Source organism: Mercenaria mercenaria, chromosome 6 (genome assembly GCF_021730395.1).
Source record: "Mercenaria mercenaria strain notata chromosome 6, MADL_Memer_1, whole genome shotgun sequence".
NCBI classification, from domain to species: Eukaryota; Metazoa; Mollusca; class Bivalvia; order Venerida; family Veneridae; genus Mercenaria; species Mercenaria mercenaria.
The window spans coordinates 31791128-31814646 of NC_069366.1; the positions used below are offsets into that span (position 1 = coordinate 31791128).

Sequence of the window (23519 nt, forward strand, 5' to 3'; positions counted from 1 at the left end):
ATTGCACATACACTTCCGGTCAGATATCCCAGGACTCCTGGGTACAGACCGGAACCGGAAGACAATCTCTGCAACGCTTGGTACGATATAGGCTGAACACCACTAATTCCGCTGTTCTTTATTTCATATAAAATCCACTTACTTTATAACGGGTTTTCGACATTTTCTAGCATATCAGATTTTCAGAGACTTGTATTCCCATAAAGAACTATATCGCCACTTTAGAAAAACAAAACGAAAAGGGGGTGTTTACTTTTATATAAGAAAACTACAGTTCGTTAAATACAACCCGATGAATTTACTTCTTTCGCTTCTTCCATTTTCTCTTTTCGAGACATTAAATTCCTACGCCGCCATTTTTACCTAGCATGCGATAGGAACATGCCAATTTCGATAGAATGCAAAGTGATACATACTGAAACGCCGTAGAGTAAAAGTAAACACGCTTCTATTGAGAAAAGGCGCTAGGAAAGGAAAAAAGATTAGCACTATTTAAATTTGGACTACTTGTGACTAGACCTGCGGATGCTAAGATTTGTTTTGGTTGTGATAAGCCTGTAAGAAGAATTTTGATTTTTTCATAAATTTGCATTCATTCTCAAGGTACATGTACACCTATTTCAAAGTGATCTGCTTAGTTTTGTTTTGCAAAATATTGAGAAAATCTAGAGAAATGACTTTATTACAGGTCACCCCCTTTCAGAAAAATACGCAAAATTTAGCCCTGTGCAAGCAATATCTCAAATTTTATTACATTATTCATGAAATGTTGATTCAAGATCCACTTGATCGTTAAGATGTTTGTCATTTTCAGTCAGAAACATGCTAATTTCAGTAACGTCTAGACAATGGCCTTTTTACTGATTTTCGAGGAGTTTGGCAAAAAACCATATGTTGCCCTTTATATACCCGTTACATTAGCCGATAAAGCGTATGGGGAACTTTGTTTTGCTATGTGTACCTCTTTGTATAAGTAAGCCTGCCTTAAAGCTCCGTGTCACAACGCTGCTGATTTTTGCCGTTGAAATTGAAAAAAAACACTAGTTAACAATGGTTAACCATAGTCAGTATTTTCTAAAACATTGAAAAAAAAAACCCCAAAAACTTTAGCCCATGCTTGGGACATGAGATACACTACATATATCATTTCATTTGAATAGACCCAACATACAATGTAAGTAAGATATTATTTTGCATGGCAGCATTCAATGTTTCAAAAGGATATTCTTAATACGGGATGATTTTTTTAAGGAGATACATATACATTCAAAACTACCTTTAAGAACAGTTTCTCGCACAAAATAACATCATGCTTTAACGCGACATTTTACATATATTTCTCCGTGCAGGTATTGGAAATGTGACATAAAAGGTGCCACTGAAGGTAAACTGAAAGGTAAAACTGTTGGAGTTAAAGACAATATATGTGTTGCTGGTGTACCTATGATGAATGGATCAAGGGTCATGGAAGGTTTTGTTCCTGATATAGACGCTACTGTGATAACAAAGGTCTTGGATGCAGGTAAAAATTATATGCAGTAAAACCATTTGATACCCTTGTCATTAAATTTCGTAAATTTTTGCAAAACGGCAATTTTGACGGACCTTTTTTGTGGTTTTCGAGTCTTGAAGATAAATTGAAAATGCAGGTAAAAGTTTTAACTCGAAAAAAGAAATTAAGGGACAATATTACAGAGGGTTGAATAAAGCATCCAGCAATTTTCTTACTATATGATTTTTGTATTTCAATATCAATTTCCTGTCATTTATTTCGTATAGAAACTGGCTACTGAATTAGATACTAAAATCCGCAGGTCTTTTCTCCGTTTCATTTACTTCGTGCTACTTTGTGCAAAACTTATTAAATGACATATTTTTTCCGTATCAGTGATACCTGTCGGTGACAATGTAAAAATACCTAGTATCCCTCTGTTATTCATTCACTGTATTGTTATTCAGCCAATAAGGTTAAACAAGAGAAATGTTTAAAAGTATCAGATGCACGCTTCTATAATAAGAGCGGACATAGTGGTCCAGCGGTCACACTGTCTGACTTCGACACCAGGGTCGCGAATTCATGTCCCCGCTCGTCCATCTAATAACTGATATTGGGATAAGAGTCCCGTCTACGGATGCTTTACATTTAGAACGCTTAAAGAAACCATGGAAGCTTCTTGGATTGTAGCACCACTATTCTCAAACCAAAATCACTAAAAGTCGCCTGGAGGCACAACCTTATAGGTTACCGACGGCGGCTAATAATATTAAGAGCATATTTTTGAACTTAGAACGTACTATTTGATTCACCAATTCTGACACAGTTTTGCCCACTCATAATGAAACATGGTTTGAATACTTCCCGAAGTAAAATACATTTTTATCTGAACGGTTTGAAACCGTGTTCAAAAAGCAAGTCACCAGGTCAAATAATAAAAAAATCATTTTTAACATTTTACTGTCCACATTTTCTACCTGATCTTAATAAAAGTTTGTCACAATATTTGTCTATCAAATCTAAGTCACCCCCGAATTAAAAAAACTTGATATCTGGTTCAAAAAATAGATTAATATGTACTATCATAAAAAAATATTTTTTAACACTTCAGAGGCCTGATCGTCCTTAAATTTTGTAACACTTTTTTTCTTTGAAATCTAAGTCACTTGAGATAAAAAACTAGATCATAAGATAGTATCATGGACATGTCTAGGTCGCTTTTTTTATTTGTTCATCATATATTTTTGTCAGAGCGTTTGTCTTTATATAGTCTACGTAAAGTTTAAAATATGTTAATGATCAATCTCAGTTAAGAATAGTAGTTTTAATGAATTCTAGATCACGCTAGATAGGAAAAGAACTATGCCAGGTGAAAGATATAGGGCATTCAGGTCTCTCTTGTGTAAGATATAATTCTACTTTTTTGTTTATCTTCTATTTATTTTGAATGTATGCCAGTTAAAATGAAATGTATTGAGGTTAGTTGTTCATGTTTATGTATACTTTTAAAAAAAATGATAGCATTTGTCATTTAGAAATTATTCTGGAGAGCATAGGGATGGCTTCTCGGCCCATATTTTAACAGTTACGGGGAGAATAAATGGGGTTACTGTGTGTATCAAAGACTAAAAAAAATGTCAAATTAAAACCTATTGCGCATTTTAATGGTACACATTGTGATAAATATTACCAGTTAAGCAGACTTCAAATAGCACAAAATTATCTCTCAACTAAGATATCCTTTAAAGTTTAATAAAAAAAAAACATCATCTATTTTTTCAAAATTCTATTGGAAAATTTCAACCAGATAAAAAATCGATATCGCCAAATCAGGCGTTTTCAAGGGGGATAACTTTACCGAAAAGACGGCGAACTCGGCCTAATTGTTAATCATGAAGAAAGTCAAAATTGAAACTTCAAAGTTTTAAAATCACGTTCATCAAAATGTTTCTTGACGAATTTGATAGTATACATGTTTTAATCGCTCTGTGATTTCTGTTCTGAATAAGAAATAAGGCATTAGTTCCCGGTTCTCAAGCTGAAGAAGGAATAAGGAAAATGAAAAGTTTGATCATAACTTCTATTTTAAACTGAAATTTGGCCGCATCTTTTTGCGGACTGAAAATTATGTCATTCCTTATGCGTTTTACCTAAAACCAACTTAGGGATTGAAATACTTCTTACGTTACATGTGACAGGACTTAAGCAAAACAAGAGGGCCCTGAAGGCCCTGTATCGCTCACCAGAAGAAAGTAGGTCTGTAGGTTACATTCATGGTCACTGAAGTCAGTTTTAAGATCGGTGTGCAAAACTGTACATGTCATCCAAATTTCAAGGCTGTATCTAAAAAAAGGAGGTCATTAGGTCACATTCCACATGACCTAGATTCGAACTTGACCTAAAGATCATCGCGGTTAACATTCTGACCAAGTTTCATGAAAATACAGTCATAAATATGGTCTCTAGAGTGTTAACAAGTTTTCCTTTGATTTGACCTGGTGACCTAGTTTTTGACCCCACCTGACCCAGGTTTCAACTTGGCCTAAAGATCATCAACATTAACATTCTGACCAAGTTTCAATACGGTATGGTCATAAGTGTGGCCTCTAGAGTGTTAACTAGCTTTGCTTTTCCTTTGATTTGACCTAGTGACCTGACCCAAATTTGAATATGACCTAAAGATCATAAAGGTTGACATTCTGACCAAGTTTCATTAAGATACATTATAAATGTGGCCTCCAGAGTGTTAACAAGCTTTACATTTGATTTGACCTGGTGACCTAGTTTTTGACCCCACCTGACTCAGATTTAAACTTGACCTAAAGATTATCCAGATTAACAGTCTGGCCAAGTTTCATTACGATATGTCATTAATGTGGTCTCTAGAGTGTTAACTAGCTTTTCCTTTGATTTGACCTGGTGACCTAGTTTTTGACCCTGTGACAGGAATGGCCGTACCGGCGACAGTAACCATCAGAACAAATCAACACCCTTTACAATATTTACAAATTTATTTACATAAGATGATTATTAACAATGAATAGATATGAAAAGAAAAAAAAACTGATTAGAAGAAAGAAAAAAAAGAAAGTTCAGTATCTCTAGATACAAAAGTTCTTATAGTCCATTCTAATCTGACGTGACACAGGTCTTTAATGTAATTGTGAACTTTAAGTAGCACAAACAAAACAGCTTCTAAATTCAAAATACAGTCCCTTTAAACCGTGAATACGTTGATTCCGTATTGGCTCCCTATGGTGGTAGGTGATTGCATCCCTGAGCTGACTTCAGAGGATAACAAAAATCATCGTCTTTGCGGTTTACGGCACAACCATGGGACGAAAGCTCTGCGCTGGAATATCACATCCAGGCGAGTGAAGACAAGTGAACTCGGGCATTGTACTTCCGGGTTATGACATCACCAGGTAAAATCGTCTGGCGGAAGAAGCTAAAATATATAACATATGGTAAGCACCATAGCAAAACAAATAAGTCAGGGCATAAAACTGCTCCTTTGGGTACACCATACCTCCGTAGGCTCCCATAAATAATACGTGCTACTTATACAAAACATATGTGCTACTAAGTTCAAACGTCACATGATTAAAATACGTCACTTATTACTTCCATATTACAAAGATTACTTACTTAAAAGACTAAAGTTAAAGTATGAAATGATATGAAAAGTTAATGATGAAACATTATAGATACGGACATGATAAACTGCAGCTATTATTTACAACTACAAATTAACAAAATTCAATGTAAATCAAACGTTATATGATAGTTGGCATCCATATAATATCTAATGCCATACACTAAAACGGACATTGTATGTGTATGCAATAGACTGTCACACAATTTCATATTACAATAATATATACATGGTACTAGACTTGCCATATAAATTTATACATAACAATACAATGCAGTAATGGCGTTCCATAATAACGAAATGTTTGACATAAGTTTTTGAAACAAAGTACTTTATAAATATCATGTTACAAATTTCAGTACAAATTTTACATCTTATATAAATGAAACATTTAGACTCCTCTTTCTAAATAATTTACAAAAGTCTGAAAAATTTAATAAATTATCCTGACATACCGAAACTAGCCAAAATCATATGCCGAAAAGTAAATGTTACAGAATTCTGTAGAATGAACAAAAATTTACCAAATAAAAATCGTAATGCAAAAATCATACAAAAATCTAACGAATAAATTTCTTACCTCGATCGAGCATAAATTTCTAGCAAGAAAATAATTCAGACATAGATTCGTCTATAATGTCGGAAGGTGGTGTGCGCAAGGCATATCTAGTCCAGTCTATTTAAAGGATAATGTCCCGCCAAATACTAAATTTCATGGGATTCACGGCTAAGCCGTGAGCTATGACTATTGTCATTTTCACGGGATTCACGATATAGCCGGGAAATCTAACTACTTTGGCGCGAATTTAAATTGACAATTTGAGGCCCATTATAGTGGTTTTGGGGATAAAACATAAATTACTGAACTTTATAAAATATCAACTTTCTTATTACTGAACAGAATTTAATGAAATTTACATGGAAATTTAAGTTATGAAATACAGAAAAACATGAGAGGTATTTCATGCGTGAAATCTGACATTTACCTCAATAACTCAAAAATTTACAAAAAGATGATGCAATACCTGCATTTACACTACAGATAAAATAAGGCCCGTATGTCAATTTGTGACAGACCCCGCCTAATCCAGATTTAATCTTAATCTAAAGATTATCAAGATTAACATTCTCACCAAGTTTCATTAAGATATATTCATAAATGCAGCCTCCAGAGTGTTAACAATTTTTACCTTTGATTTGACCTGGTGACCTAGTTTCTGACCCACTTAGTTCTTGACCCCACCTGACCCAGATTTAAACTTTACCTAAAGATCATCAAGGTTAACATTCTGACCAAGTTCCGTTAAGATATGGTCAGGAATGTGGCCTCCAGAATGTTAAAAGCTTTTCTTTTGATTTGACCTGGTGGCCTAGTTTTTGACTCCACCTAACCCAGATCTGACTTTAACCTAAAGATCATCAAGATTACCATTCTGACCAAGTTTCATTAAGATACAGTCATAGATGTGGCCTCTAGAGTGTTAACAAGTCTTACCTTTGATTTGACTTGGTGACCTAGTTTTTAACTCCACCTAATCTAGATTAGAACTTGGCCGAAAAATTATCAAGATTAACATTCTGACAAAGTTTCATGAAGATACAGTCTTAAATGTTACCTCTAGAGTGTTAACAAGCTTTACATTTGATTTGACCTGGTGACCTAGTTTTTGACTCCAGATGACCCACTATCGAACTTGTCCAAGATTTTATTGAGGGTAACATTCTGATAAAGTTTCATTAACATTAAACCAAAATTGTGACCTCTAGAGTGTTAACAACCAAATTGTTGACGACGGACGGACGACGCGGACGGACGACGCGGACGGACGACGCCGCCGGACGACGACAAACGACGGACACAGGGCGATCACAAAAGCTCATCTTTGAGTACTTCGTGCTCAGGTGAGCTAAAAAAAGTCATTGAAACGATTTTCGTGAAACCAATTCTCCTGGACTGGTTTTGTGAAACAGACCCAAAGCTTCACAATAGATGTAATAGAGCAAGCCAAAGTTTGATGTAAGGAGCACTATTAGTCATTGAAACGATGTTCGTGAAACCAATTCTCCTGGACTGATTTTGTGAAAAAGTCCCAAAGCTTCATACATAGATGTTATAGATCAAGCCAAAGGTCGAGGTAAGAGCACTATTAGCACCGTTATATGATTGTTACGTACCAGCAGAAGTTCTTTTCTCGGACACACTTATAGACAAACATGAATCAAGCTGCCATAATAAATAACGGTACCGTTTCTTTTTAAGTCAGCTATTGGCTAATTGTTTCTTCTTCCAGGAGGACGTATTATAGGCAAAACTAACTGTGAACATTTATGTTTTGGTGGTACTAGCTGGACTAATGACACTGGCCCAGCATTAAATCCCCATGATAAAACCAGAGTTTCTGGAGGCTCGAGTTCAGGATGTGCAGTGGCGGTAGGTCCCATTCACATCTTATGATCATCATACTATCCGTCCATGTTGCTCCAGCCTCAGACAGAGGTCAATAGTTCAATTTAGTTTCGCTGAAAAGGAATGGTGTGATTAGGTATTGTGTAAGGGGGGAAGGCCTGAGGTGTAATTATGATAAGAAGGCTTTCGAATGGATGGAGGCAGGGTTATGGTGATACTAATAAACAATATGAAGTAAAATGAATAAGTGAAAATGATAAATTTGAGTGTAACTGTGTATTTTAGTGATGTAATTGTCGGAGTCTAATTAGGGGGTAAAATTGGAAGAAGGCTTTCGGGATAAGGGTGATGACATTAACAAATTATTTGAAGTCACATTCGAAAAAAGAACAAATTACATTTTTTCGAGGAAGGGGACGAAGTCAGGATGTAATCGGGCGAATAATGGATAGAAAGGGCGTACACAGGAACCATTTATCAAAATAAATCAGTATGACACATAATAAGAAGTTGAAAAATATTCCCAAAATGGTAGGGCGTACGACTCTGAAGATACAGTGGAAAATTGGGTGATGGGTTAACTGCTTTCAGAGTAATTGAAATACCATGAAGAAATATGAAGTAACAGGGGGTGGAATGGGGGTACTCTCGGACGGGCGAGGGTAGGTGGGTTGTGGGGGAGCTAACATTGATGTCATAGTTCTAAACATAAATTTTTGTTACCTCTTTATAATAAGGTTTGCAACGGCGAAGTGGATGTAGCCATCGGTGCAGACCAAGGAGGATCCATTCGAATTCCGGCATCATGGTGTGGAATAGTAGGGCTTAAACCAACGTGGGGGCTTGTACCTTACACTGGAGCTGTTGCTATGGAAATAACAGTTGATCACCTCGGTCCGATGGCGAGAAATGTATACGACTGCGCACTTTTTCTGGAGGTAAGTGTTCGTTATATAGACATCAGTGTATACGACTGCACGCTTTTACCGGATGTAAGGGTTCGTTATATAGACATAAATGTGTGTGACTGTGCACTTTTTCTGGAGGTAAGTGTTCGTTATATAGACATAAATGTGTGTGACTGTGCACTTTTACCTGAGGTTAGTGTTCGTTATATAGACATAAATGTGTATGACTGCACTTTTACCTGAGGTTAGTGTTCGTTATATAGACATAAATATGTATGACTGTGCACTTTTACCTGAGGTTAGTGTTCGTTATATAGACATAAATGTGTATGACTGTGAGGTTAGTGTGTGTTACATAGAGATAAATATCTATGACTTCGCACTTTGACTGGAGGCAAGTTTCTGTTGTATAGAAAATTCAATCAATTATGAATAAAATCAGCAAGATAAAAATTGTCGCCATAGTCAAGTCCGTATATACCGACTGTGCAAGTTCTGCAGTGGGGAGGTTAAGACATTATAAAGTCTAAAAAACTAACAATCGGACATATAACTTCCGATAATATGCGCATGATCGCTTGATGCTGATAGTGTATACTTAATATCATTTGAACTGGATGGAAACCGTAGAAGGAGTTGAACGCATAGGGTGCAGGTGAAGTTGTAATATTGTATGTAAAAAAACCGGACATATGTGACGCACCATGACATTTTGGGTCCAAATTCGGCGTTACGTCATTTGAGAAAACATCGATTAAAGTTACGTCACAAAAAATGGTGGACGTTACCACGTGTTCACGGCAATTAATGCATTATTGTTTTCAATAATACTCTACCCTGCCACAAGAACTAAATGAAGTGACATATTAAACATTTCCGTGTTTTGCAATTCCGTTTCTTTAAAATTTTTGAATGATTGATAATTAATTTATCGCCCTTTGAATCGACACGCCATTTGTAAACATGGAAGGTCCCGGAGAAAATGAAACTACCAAAAACAGTTATTTGATGATTTATTTCGATTGTATAAAGAATGACAGTTAACGAATCTCAAGGTAAGTAAGTATTTAAGCGATATGTAGGGTTTAAAAATATTATCTGAGTTCGTATCGACTGTTTTGTCCGATATCTTTTCGAAAAATAGCCCGGATTTGACACTAATGACAGTTTGGAGGTAGCGCAATTCATATTTTATTTACAAGTGTCACTGTATTGTACACTATATATTATTTATTAAATCTGCCATAAATTAAACTTTTTTTTAAATCGTTTTGAACTCTTATTCAGTAGAATCAGTATGCAAGACAGTTAGATTCTATGCAAGAAGACTTTGTGACTCTGGTGCCAAACAGAAACACAATAGTCAGTCATAGTGTTTAGTTACATAATTAAAGCCCTGATCATTTTATATAGCCATGCCATGAAAGTGACTGATCAGGAATAATTGAAACACATCTATTGTCAGCTTCAATAACTTATTTCTATCTTGTAATGTCAAATCAGTCCATACATAAAACTTCTACAAGGCATAAATATTGTTTTTACTTGGAATGATATGGTTTTTTTCTAAAGCTTTTCAAATTGTTGTTAAATCTGCATACTGTTCACTTGGCCATTATTTCTGGAATCCTCACCATTTTGTACTGTTCTTGGCAAGTCACTGACGGCCACTTTGTAAAATGAATTAACGTTAGATACATTTTGTTTTGAAAGTCTTGCCAGGGATTCAGACCTATTACTCTTCTTATAGAAGTCTTTGTACTCTATGTACTGAGCTAACTGCCCAGAGCATTTTTATCTTACATTTCAGCCTTTTTCAGTATTTTTTTCATTTTACAATTCAACCACTGAGGATTGTTTGGCTTGATGCAATGACCTTAAACAGTTAAAGGATTTTCCAGGAAGGTCTATACACCACAAGCTGGAATTTTTGGGGGTTTGTAAATTCCTTCATACATTTTTACAGTTATTATACTGCTATTCTAAGAAAGATAAAGACATTAAAGTAACAAACATAAATGATCTATTTTATTCATGACATTTTAAGAGAAAAGATTTTAATTATAGGCCCATTCAACAAATATGTGTTAGTATATTAAGAAGTGAATAAATAATGATATTTAATAATTAAATATATCATGTATGTATGTTTACATTAAGTATGATTGCATGAATTGTATGTCCAGTCTGTCAGAATCTTAGATAGTAAGATTCTTGGATGAGTTTATACTTATCAATTCTGCTTTCATTCAGCTTTTATCAAAAGGACTCTCTTAAGCTTAAAAAGATGCTTTACAGTCTTATATACTGTGACCTTATATTAATCTTAAAATGAAGTTCTAATGTTGTTGAATTTTTGTTTTGCAGTGATGAAAGAACTATGAATATGTGAATGGGAATGAAACAGAAGGAAATAATATGTTCTACTGATCATCCAGCTTAAATCATGCCTGTGGAATAGAGTGCATGTCACAACTACTTACATGAGCAAATAACTCCATATTGCACAAATAAGGACATGTTTCCTGCCCTCATGACTTGAAAAAGTTAAACATTCTAATTCAAATTACAAATGTGTTTCAAGAAAAAGTAAAACTTAGTAAACTGTGAGAAATATTGGGTAAAAGTATTTTATAAGTGTTTTGTTGCCAAGACAGCTGTGAAGTGGTTTGAAAAGCATTATCTTAATTGTTCTAACAATACAGAATTTAACTTATGAATTTTCCAAAACTGCATGCATGAAATATTAAGACATGTCTGTTGAATGAATCCTAGTTGTTTCAAAACTACTACATGTGTGACATTTAAAGCACAACCTATGGATGAAACATTTTTACAATCAAAACTGCCTTGCCAGTGTGAGTGTAGGAAAGATTTTCCCAGAAATGGCCATGACAGAAAACTTCCAATATAGCAGAAAATATTTGTTACTGGCTAAATATAATATATTTTATTTCAAGAATTAATCATGTAAATCCATGGCTTTAATTGTGTTAAAAGATATTTCACATGAACTTTGCAGAAATAGCTAATTTTTGTTGCAAAACATTGTGAGTTGCCATGGTAACACAAATTTGACTTAAATTTAGATTTGTTTGATTATGTAGACAACATGTTTCTTGTTTATATTCTGCTAATCAGACTATGTTCTGCAAGGAAATATCTTTTATGTGTAATCATTGCTTCAACAAAACATGTCATAACACAAATCTGCCATAAAATGGCAGAGTTGTAATGCAGGTAGGCATATCAGGAAAATATGTAGTTCTCAAAGTCAAAATATGTTACATGAAATATGTTTTTTTTTTATAAATGATCATAATTGACCATTTATGGTGTAAAACAAATGTATACTGAACAGATGCTAAATGAATGTTCTGGTTCTTTCTGCAAAATTTACAAAAATACTATTATTTTTAGAAAATAGTGCATTATTGCCATGGTAACGTTAATTTGACTTTTAAATTATTTTGGATATCATCATATGTAAACAACATCTTTCTTGTTTATATGTTATATTTGTTAATCTGTAATATGTTAGTGAATATATTTTCATATATAATAATTGCACCAGCAAAGCACTATGTTATCACACAAGTCTGCCTTAAAATGGCAAGAGTTGTAACTGAGAGAGATGTATCCGAAAATTATGTATTTCTCAAACAATATTACATTAATTTGCATGGAATGATGTCTCTTACTTTAAATTAAGAAAACAGACAGATTTTGATGTAAATATATGGAAAAACACTTCAAATATTCAAATTATTACAAAGAAATTGACAAAAATGTTAGTATTTTTGTAAGAAAATACCACATTGTTGCCATGGTAATGTTAGTATTTTTGAAAGAAAATACCACATCGTTGCCATGGTAATGATTCACTGATCAGTATATCTAAGTCTTCTGAAATTTTAGCAAACTCACAGTTGATAATAACAGTCTAATAATTATATCTTCTTGCTTGATTTTCTTTCTTACTGTTTAAGGTAGTTCTGCACTTTTGGATCGAAACATTTTCTGCAATGTAGAATTTGATTAAACTCTGATTTTTCAAAACTTAAGAATATACCTTGAAAATTCAGCAAATAAAAAAGATATGGTCGTGTGCTTGATTTTTTGCTAGACTGATTTGAAAAGTCCGGACATCACGCAATGTTTCATAATGGGAGTCTATGGGAAAATCATAATTTTCATAACATTTTCGGTAATAGAATGTTTTCTACAATGTAGATTTTGATAAAACTTCTCACAGTTGTAAATAAACACATGGCCTATAATTTGGTGAAATAAAATTTATAGGTCCGTGTGCTTATTTCTGAGCTATTTGACCATGATTAAAGTGAACCGGACATTTCAAGATAATTCTAAGACATTATTTTTAATGTTTTATCGTGTACTATGTTTTAATGTCATTTTTGACTTTAGAAATATAGCAACAGTACCACTGTAATACATTTACTCACATGTTTCCATTAATTCATAAACTGATTTTCATTTCCGTACGCCGAATCCAGGCTTTATTCTGCATTTTCCGGATAAATGACGTTACGCCATCACTTCCGGTTTTTCAAACGTGCAGAACTACCTTAATAGATAAGGTTTCTATAACAATAAGATTAATGTCCTAGTTTTTGGGATGTTGTCTAATTTGATATTAAATAAAGTCTGTATTTTGTTCAAAAGAATGTCATAAAACAGTTGTCTGTAAAATGCTTGCACACTAGAAAAAGTTAATTGTGTATTTATTTCACATTCTATGTAATTTATTGCTAGATTCATCAATAGACTGTTAAAAAAGAGGTTAAACAACAGTGTTGCTATAGAAACGATTTTTAGAACATAAATACTTTTATACTACATGAAAGAAAGAGACAAAAAGAAATACATTCCATTAATTGCATGTTGCTTTTGTTATTTCATCATGTATTTTATCTTGATATTATTTAGATATGGAGTCATTATTAAGATGTACTGCCTCAATTTTGATACAGTTAGACAAAAACATGGTGTCCGAAAAGGAATAATATCTCCATGACAACGGCTGATTTTTGTTGTCAAATTGAAGATTTTTACTCAGAACGGGTCAGTCTGTCAGATTAGCCCAAAACCCCATTTTTGACCAAAATTGCTTTTGGACCCAAAATCTCATGCTCTGTCACATATTTCAGAAATAAACTGAAACGCATAATGCACCTATGAATATTTTGCCCGTTCCTACGGGGTGGGGGGGGGGGGGGGGGGGGGAATTTGACATTTCAAAAATTTTATTGTCTAAATCCCCACCCTAGAGACAACCTTTTTTGTCTAAATCTCAGCCTAGAGCCTGGTTGCTACATCAAATGTTTGTCATATTCCCGCTTCTGTCTAAAGTCCCGTGTATGCCCGCCGCTCCCCCGGGCGGGCAAAATATTGAGAGGTGCATAACCTCTGAGACTTATGATGTTTATCAAGTTTCATGTGATTCAGATTGTTACTGTAGAGAAATTGAATATACAAGACATACGTGCGTACGGATAGCTCATATACTTAATGTCTATAGGGTTTCCAACGTCCATGGCATAAAATCTATTTATCAATTTCAACTGATCCTTTTTGCAACATTGTCTTAAATACTACCGAAAGTCTCTTTTACAGTTTCATTTAATCTATTTTCAGGTAATGGCCTGTTACGACAATGGGCTAGACCCGCGACAGCCACGTGACTTACAGGTGCCCAAATACACAGAATATGTACGTATATTAGAAAACTTCATAACAAAGCTTAAGTAAGCCCGCGAGAATCTCATGTATGGATGTTTTGCATCTAGCAGGCTAAAAATGCGTGAATCAATGAAGCTTTTAGAATGAGAAATTCTTCTGTCTCTTGCACTATTCTCCAAAAAGAAAATCACTAAAATTCTATTTGAGTAGTATTCCAAACTTAGATGTACACACAGTTCATGAACTGCATTTCTTTAGATATCATTTCATCAAAAGCATCATATTTTTGTTTTAATATAGTCTTCTTAACAGAAGATACAACCCAGATTGTGAATAATTCAGTTAATCTAAATACCATATATCTACTAAAAGTGATTGGTCGGGCATTTTTGGTAAATCTTGACTCTCAACTCGAAAAGTTTCAGCTTTATACAAAAATTAATCAAATAAGCATATTTCAGTTCTACTTAATTTCCATTTAATATACATATAATTATCAGACGCCAATTTTCTAGGAAACTCATTACGATAGCTTTGCGCGATATGGAAAACAGTAATTTTGCGTACTAGGAACTTCAGAAACCTTTACATTTTTATCACACTTCCAGCTGGATGGAAACATAGATGGTTGGAAGATAGGCTTATTATCTGATCAAAAGGATTTAAAATGACCAAGACAACACATTCTTGACTAGTTTCGACCTTTATGTCTTCGTCAGAAATAACAACGTACAATACAAACGACGTCACGTCCGTTTGGACGCGAACGTCAACGTGACAAAAAGCGCAAATATAGAATATGTTTGTATTAATGTACATATAGATACGGATCATAATGATACGGCGGGTATTTATCGAAAACATATTTCTTCAATATGAAGTAGAGAAAAAAAATAAAACCCAACATATCTACATGACAAATTTTGAAGTATACATGTGAAGCATAAGCGAGAATTAACGATAGATCTACTTATAATTATATAAATAGTAAATTAACATTAATTTAAAAGCTAACCACACATATTATAATTACAGAAACAATCAAAAAATTAAAAACTTTCATTAAAATACGATTAAAGACAAAATGCAGTCAAACGGCGGAAAAGGGAACCTTGAAGCAGTAATAAGGGGAGGTAATAAAACGGCAATAAAATATCAAAGTGCTGGAAAATAGAGCCGATATATTCTTAACTTCTACAAAAATTATTAATATTATTTTAAAGTTAGAAAATACATTAAAAACAATACTATACAGTGAAAATATTTAAGCTGTAGGGATACTATGAAAAAGTTGGTATATAAGACAGTATTAAATGTTACTCGTTAACTGTATTCACACAGTAAACAAAACGCTGGTGTTCATTCCAGATGGGTGCACGGTATTTAACCGGTGAATCCAGGACGTTTCACGTAATAATCTATCTAAATCATTATCAACAATGTCAATTGGTAAAAAACTGAAATCATCTAAATTGTGATGAGTACTGTTGAAATGGGCAGCCACACTGCTAGCATATGCTGGATCGCTGAAATTGTTAATGTCAAATTTATGACTGTTCATACGTTTAGAAACCTGTTGTCGTGTTTGACCCACATATTGCATGTTGCACTTTTTACAAGTTATGACATAAATGACATTTGATGATGTGCAGTCTGTATTAAATCTAAGTTTATACATAGAAGAATTAGAAGAACTAACGAATTCATCAGTTTCTACTATCTTGCTACAATGTGTACATCTAGGTCGGTAGCATTTGCTGGAACGGGCGCTGATGGGGGTAGGGGGCATTGCAGAATATCTAGACTTTACAAGGAAGTCTTTAAGATTTTTACCACGTTTGTATGCTAACACGGGTCTTGAGGAATGCAACTGTTGGACTGAGACATTTGGCGATAGTTTAAATAAATCCCAGTATTTATGTATGATACTAGCAATGTTAGGGAGGGAGGGATTATATTCAGTAACAAAAGGCACAATATCAACTTGATCAGAATTGTTATTGTATTTCAGAGCCTCGTCTTGTGTAACATTATGCATCTTGTTAAATGCAGCATCTATTACACTGTCTGGGTAATTTCTGGATTTGAAAAATTCACGTAGAGTGTCCAGAGATTTAGCAAATTGATTATCGTCAGATATAATACGACGATATCGCTTAGCCTGACTGTAGGGAATACCGTCTTTACAAGTCTTTGGATGATTAGAGGAGTAGAGAAGGTACTGATGGATGTTAGTATTTTTAACATGTACATTGGTGCATATGTTATTACTGGTATCTTTCGTAAGATCAACATCCAGGAATGACACATGTTTCGTTGAAATTTCATACGTGAATTTAATAGAGCTATGTAATTCATTAAGGGCTTTAACAAAGCTATTCAGTTCGTCGAGTGAATGATCCCAGATCATGAAAACATCATCCAGAAATCGAAGCCACAATGTAGGTTTCAGCTGCTGGCTTTGTAAAAAGTCTTGCTCTAACTTACCCATGAACAATGATGCATAGGTAGGGGCGAACGGACTGCCCATGGCCGTCCCCATTGTTTGAATGTAATTATCACCATTGAATTGAAAATGGTTATTCTTAAGTGTAAGTTCAATAAGTTTACATATACTTTCTACGGACAAACTAGTATCAGACAGACTCTTGTCCCTGTTTAAGAAAAATCTGCAGGCTTCAATACCCTCATCATGTGGAATGTTCGTATATAGAGAGGTTACATCCAAAGTCACCAAATACCTGTTGGATGATAAACTGCAGTTCTTAAGTTTTGAAAGGAAATCCGTAGTATCTTTGACATACGAAGGTAATGATTGCATATGTGGTTGCAATACATAGTCTAGATATTTAGATATGTTATCAGTAGGGGAATTGCATGCAGATACTATAGGCCTACCTGGATATCCTAATGGCAACGAATTATCTTTACATTTATGTAGTTTGGGTAAAATGTAAAAATGGGGTATACGTATCTTTTCTGGAAAAGTGTCAAATTCCTCTTTCAAAAATTCTTCACATTCGGAAATTTCATCCATACATTCACATACATTACGTTTCACTGTTTCAGCAATATTGCTATCAAGTTTTTCATAATCCTTGTCATTGTTGAGATGTCTATGTACTTCCTGTTGATACTCATCAGTGTTCATTATCACAATATTTGCCGATTTGTCTGCCTTTTTTATTACAGCTGAAACCTACATTGTGGCTTCGATTTCTGGATGATGTTTTCATGATCTGGGATCATTCACTCGACGAACTGAATAGCTTTGTTAAAGCCCTTAATGAATTACATAGCTCTATTAAATTCACGTATGAAATTTCAACGAAACATGTGTCATTCCTGGATGTTGATCTTACGAAAGATACCAGTAATAACATATGCACCAATGTACATGTTAAAAATACTAACATCCATCAGTACCTTCTCTACTCCTCTAATCATCCAAAGACTTGTAAAGACGGTATTCCCTACAGTCAGGCTAAGCGATATCGTCGTATTATATCTGACGATAATCAATTTGCTAAATCTCTGGACACTCTACGTGAATTTTTCAAATCCAGAAATTACCCAGACAGTGTAATAGATGCTGCATTTAACAAGATGCATAATGTTACACAAGACGAAGCTCTGAAATACAATAACAATTCTGATCAAGTTGATATTGTGCCTTTTGTTACTGAATATAATCCCTCCCTCCCTAACATTGCTAGTATCATACATAAATACTGGGATTTATTTAAACTATCGCCAAATGTCTCAGTCCAACAGTTGCATTCCTCAAGACCCGTGTTAGCATACAAACGTGGTAAAAATCTTAAAGACTTCCTTGTAAAGTCTAGATATTCTGCAATGCCCCCTACCCCCATCAGCGCCCGTTCCAGCAAATGCTACCGACCTAGATGTACACATTGTAGCAAGATAGTAGAAACTGATGAATTCGTTAGTTCTTCTAATTCTTCTATGTATAAACTTAGATTTAATACAGACTGCACATCATCAATGTCATTTATGTCATAACTTGTAAAAAGTGCAACATGCAATATGTGGGTCAAACACGACAACAGGTTTCTAAACGTATGAACAGTCATAAATTTGACATTAACAATTTCAGCGATCCAGCATATGCTAGCAGTGTGGCTGCCCATTTCAACAGTACTCATCACAATTTAGATGATTTCAGTTTTTTACCAATTGACATTGTCGATAATGATTTAGATAGATTATTACGTGAAACGTCCTGGATTCACCGGTTAAATACCGTGCACCCATCTGGCATGAACACCAGCGTATTGTTTACTGTGTGAATACAGTTAACGAGTAACATTTAATACTGTCTTATATACCAACTTTTTCATAGTATCCCTACAGCTTAAATATTTTCACTGTATAGTATTGTTTTTAATGTATTTTCTAGCTTATTATCTGAGGGATTCACCGGATGTGACGATGACGTACAGGCTGTTGTCCGAGGCGCAGCAGAAACCCTCGGGAAGGTGGGCGCAATTGTCGAGGACGTCTCCATACCCTTGCATACTCATGGTCAGATATTTGTGTTTTGTCAAATCAGGGTTATCCTGCAGTTAATTTATAACCGTTGAAAATTAATTCATTTCGTGAGAATTTCTTGTCTTTTGTGGAGTTCTGTTAATTGCGCTCCCAAAACCATTTTGGAGACAATTTGCCTTTGTCAGTCCGTCAGGATGGTAGTCCGTCCTTCCGATTTGAATCGTGCAGTCTCAAAACTATTTGACCTGCAGTCATCAAACATTACAGGATTGTAACTCAGCTTGTACATATGGGTATTGTTTGGGATCTTAACAAAGTATGGTTAGAGTTATGACTCTTCACTTTGTCAAAACCAAAAGGTTTGTATGTCACTTATCTCGAAACGTCATTACATTTGACAGGAATGTAATTCAGTATGGGAAGATGTGCATTCAGCATAATTTTCATCATCAAGATTTAATGATCATATTATACTAAAAATTAAAAAACGCCTTCTTATGGTTTAACGTTTGTTTAACAACGTTCATCATTTTAACCATTCGGATTAACATCTTCCCGGTTAATCTTTTGCACATATGAGCTCTGATCCGTTGTAAATTAAACGATAAACGGCGCGAAGGTGTTGCTTATTTAATGGAATTAATAACAAAAGTACGTTTGGTAAGATAAGTAAAACATGTATTACATTCAAACTTTAGAACCAATCAGATATTGTATTTTACCAAAGAAAAATTGCTTAGACTTGCAAAAGTAAATGAATGTAAAGTGTATATTTCGTAGATTTGTTCTTAAAACCAGATGATATCCATTTACATTGCAATATTCAAACACATCTTTACGATCGTTACGTATTGTCGAAAAATAGATAGTATTCTTGTTTTCAAACTAAGTCGAGAAATTGCAATTTTAACTCCATTCATTTTCTAAGCATGAAATTGTTTTATATTTATAAATAAAGAAATATAATCGGTGAAAAAGTGGGAAAATTTGGAGACAATTTTCAAATGGCTCTGAGCCAAACACTTACATAAGCATTTTCTCATAAAACATACTTCTGAAAATTATAATGGGTATAAGGATTCAAAATCCCGTAAAATAATAATGATAAATAATAATGATATTAATAATAACAATAAACACAATCTGACAACCAACGATTCAGTTTTTTTTAACTTTATATTCTGATATATACGTTAATAGATAATGTTCAAATTTGCATTTCCAGGTATAGCAATTTGGCAACCGATTATAACTGATGGCGCTTATAGGTGTATGTTTACAGGAAACGGTAGGTCTGCTTATTTTGTATCAAGAAAATGTTCCTACCTTTATCAAGTATTCAACTTTTTTATTGGTCAAGATACGTCACATGCTGACTTGCTTAAGTCCTTATTAGGTCAGTTTTTCTTCGCATTGTGTCAAACAGAGTGTCCAAATAAAGTAAATACGAAAGTTTAAGGAAGTCGGCAAGATAACAGTTAATCATAGTTACCAGCTGTGTTCAAGACTTAGTACAATATACTCTCTTTTTCCTCGAAAACGTACACTCAAATAGGTGTGCAGATATCAGTACGGTGGTTAGTTGTTTTGTTCCGTGTTTCCACGAGCATATTGTAATCTTGTCTTTTATGTCAACTTCCAGTTGAACACGCGCATGTGCAATTGTTTGAATGTAGAACCTCCTAAATCGTTTACTTACTGAAGCATTCTTTTCCCAAAAGAATTGTGTATTATCTAATTTGGCAAAATATCAACACGGTTCGAACCGGTTTTCGCTTATTTTTTTATATTGTTTGATCTTTTTTTGCACAGGGTAGAAATTAATTTAACTACACATTATAAATCTATAAATATCATAAAATGAGAACGCGGTTCAACTGATAGTACTCTGACTTGATGTATTTATGTTTAAAAAAATGTGGACCTTCAGCAAGTTTTCGTAACAGGAAGGCAATAGAAAACAAACAATTTCATGATATTTTTCGCGTATAGAACACATTCTAGTACGCAGTTTTAATGGAACCTTCTTCACTTGTAGATTTGTATGTTTCCTTCCGAATGATGAAATGTAAAGTGTAGTGTGCTCGTCATTTTAAAAATTCGAGTTACTTTTTTATAAAATAAAAATTGAAAATGTTTAGTTACCGGCTGGGATACAAATTTGTGTGTGTTTTGTTCAAGAATATCTAATAAAATTGCATTTAGTATGACCTGTTTCTTTACAAACTGCACTAAGCATATAGTAATTATTTATGTTCTCGAAATCTTTTTCTGATTTTGTCACAAATCATGTAAATATGAAACTGTAAAATGTATTGACAGGCGTCGGTCATCATTACAAAGGGTACTATGCGGAATCTATGATGACAAAATTGTCACAAGGATATAAAATGGACGCGAGGCATTTCTCAGAACCTGTGAAGTCGGCTGTTCTTTTTGCAGAATACATCGAAAAGGTAGGCTTAATATATTCCATTTAAGAAAAATGAGTATTTAATAATTGCTCGCGGTATGTAAACAATTCCTTTTGATTACACGCTGTTTTAATATGCTTTATGTACACCTTGGATAATTCAAATTTAAAGTTGGTGAGTTTGAATGTTTATTTGCAGCTCTTTTTTAAGTTTCAGTTTATATGTTTTTGTTTGTTTCTTATATTTTCTTCCCGCATGTACATTTTTAGGCTCACAATACAGATACGCACCAGAAAATAGATATCTAATGAGGTAGAAGCCCAGAACAGTAGATGATTTTCAATTTTGGATGACTTCATATAGCAAAATGTTTGAAAACGCCGTAACAATTTTGTCATAATATTATGGAGACTGTACGGTGTCATAATCTCATTAGAGAATCTCCAAAGTAAAATACTATATTTTGTAATTTGTACAGTGGGGGTTATCCTGACCAGTCGAAATTCTTCATTAGTTGTCATGTAATAAAAACATTCATGACTTTTCACTACTTTTATATTAATTTCTTTTATATTATATAGAGCTAGATCTAGAGCTAGCTTACTCTAAGCTCGTGTAGTAAGTATGAGATCTAAACCTACAAATTGTGTGTTGCCATAAATGTTTTGGTGGTTAATTTTTTTTTGTTACTTTCATATTTTCAAAGAACTATGGTAACAGGTTTTACGGACGAGCACAAAACTTGAATATGAAACTAACGCAAGCTTATGACGACGCTCTGTCAACTTATGACGTCATAGTTATGCCGACGCTGCCTTTTACGGCACCTTTGCTGCCTACGAGCAAATCTTCAATAACAGGTCTGGTTTAAATCATTTTTGACGCGTCATATTAAAAGTACTACTGGAAGACTTTTATTTCTTCCTTTATTTTATATGCATGTATCTTGATTTACCACAGCTTTTAGTTAAATGTGGACTTCTATAAATGATTAACTATGTACCAAATAGAACATTTCTCGCTATTTTATAGAACAAAGTTACACTCCCAGTGATACAAAGTACATGTAGATCTAGTAAAAATCTTGGCGTTCTCTATAAGTTTATTCTATTTATAAACAAAGTACATGGATTTTGCAGGATCCTAAATTATTTTTGTTTTCAAGAACTCGAAGTAGATCTATGAACCACAGTGATTAAAGAAGTATTGATGACCATAAATGATTACTATAAATTTCGACTTACATAATCCTTTCATGTGATGAATCCATCCAAATGACTTGCTGAAGAACAGATGCACCCCCAACCACCCCGAGCCTGAAGTAAGTTTCTGAGGGGCATCTGGTGTCTTCCTTCACCATGAAAAGGCGGATTGTCACCTTATGTATAACCTATAATTTTGCCGGTATGACGAAACTGTCCTCCACACCGAACCTGCAAAAAAGAAAAAGGAAATAAACAAACAAAAGAAGAGAAAAAAACAGAAAAAAAAACGAGCAAAACAACAAGAAAAAAGAAGAAAAAAAGAAACAAAAAAGCCTTTCGTGAAGTTTTGAAACTGGCATATAACTTAATTCAAGTACAGAAAAGGAGGCAGTCCGCTTATGTCCGGAGTATCATTATCTAATAGTTTAACTCTATAAGTCATCTTTTTTATTTCATTCCAGAACGCTTAGAGAATGCTTTTGGTATGTTTAAGAATACAGCACCATTTGACAGCACAGGACACCCCGCCATTACAGTAAACGCGGGAAAATCTAACGGACTTCCGGTTGGAATCATGATTATTGGAAAACGTTTCGAGGATGTTAAAGTTCTACAATCGGCATATGCGCTGGAGAAGCTACAAGATCAGAATTGAAGTCAGAGACGTCATCAATAGATATTTTATTCGGACGTCAAATATTGTTGTAAATGAAATTGATATTACGATTATTGATTTTGAAACTTCGAAGTTCCGATTTTTAAATTCATTGTGTATGGTGGGAATACACATGAATACGTTTAAGAGCTGCAGATAAAATGCTGCAAACAGATCGATGTTTAAATGCTATATATTAAAGACGAAAGAAATTATCATGTTTGACCAGTAGTTCATTTGTATATTCCTTCAAAGAGACAACAAGTCAAAACGCAAACGAAGTGTAAATTATTCTAAATCCGACAATCTCAATGGAACCTTTACATTTTTTTTAGTAAAAATAGAAAATTTATTTTAAGAAAACAACAACAATCTAACATCTTTTGCAAAGGTCTAATTAAATCCCTGACTCAATTTACAGTAAAACTGGAAGTGTAGCATCATATGCAGCCTTGAAAAAAACAGACGGACGGACTGACGGACACACGTATGCATATTTCCCGGTATTATAGGCCTATGATATGAAAAAAGTTGTTAGTTATTACACATCGTGTCACTGATGGAT

At 34.1% G+C, this 23519-nt stretch overlaps 1 protein-coding gene across 1 annotated transcript; it reads left to right on the top strand.

The window, feature by feature from the left end:
* The first annotated feature begins 1356 nt into the window (after positions 1-1356).
* LOC123550564 (amidase-like) lies at positions 1357-23150 on the top strand. Its single transcript, XM_045338996.2, has 10 exons — positions 1357-1522; positions 7442-7581; positions 8295-8495; positions 14124-14198; positions 17361-18136; positions 18589-18713; positions 19906-19968; positions 21003-21136; positions 21801-21954; positions 22761-23150. Exons 1-10 carry the CDS (start codon positions 1444-1446, stop codon positions 22952-22954), a joined length of 1941 nt encoding a protein of 646 aa, XP_045194931.2. The 5' UTR covers positions 1357-1443; the 3' UTR covers positions 22955-23150.
* The last annotated feature ends 369 nt before the right edge of the window (positions 23151-23519 follow it).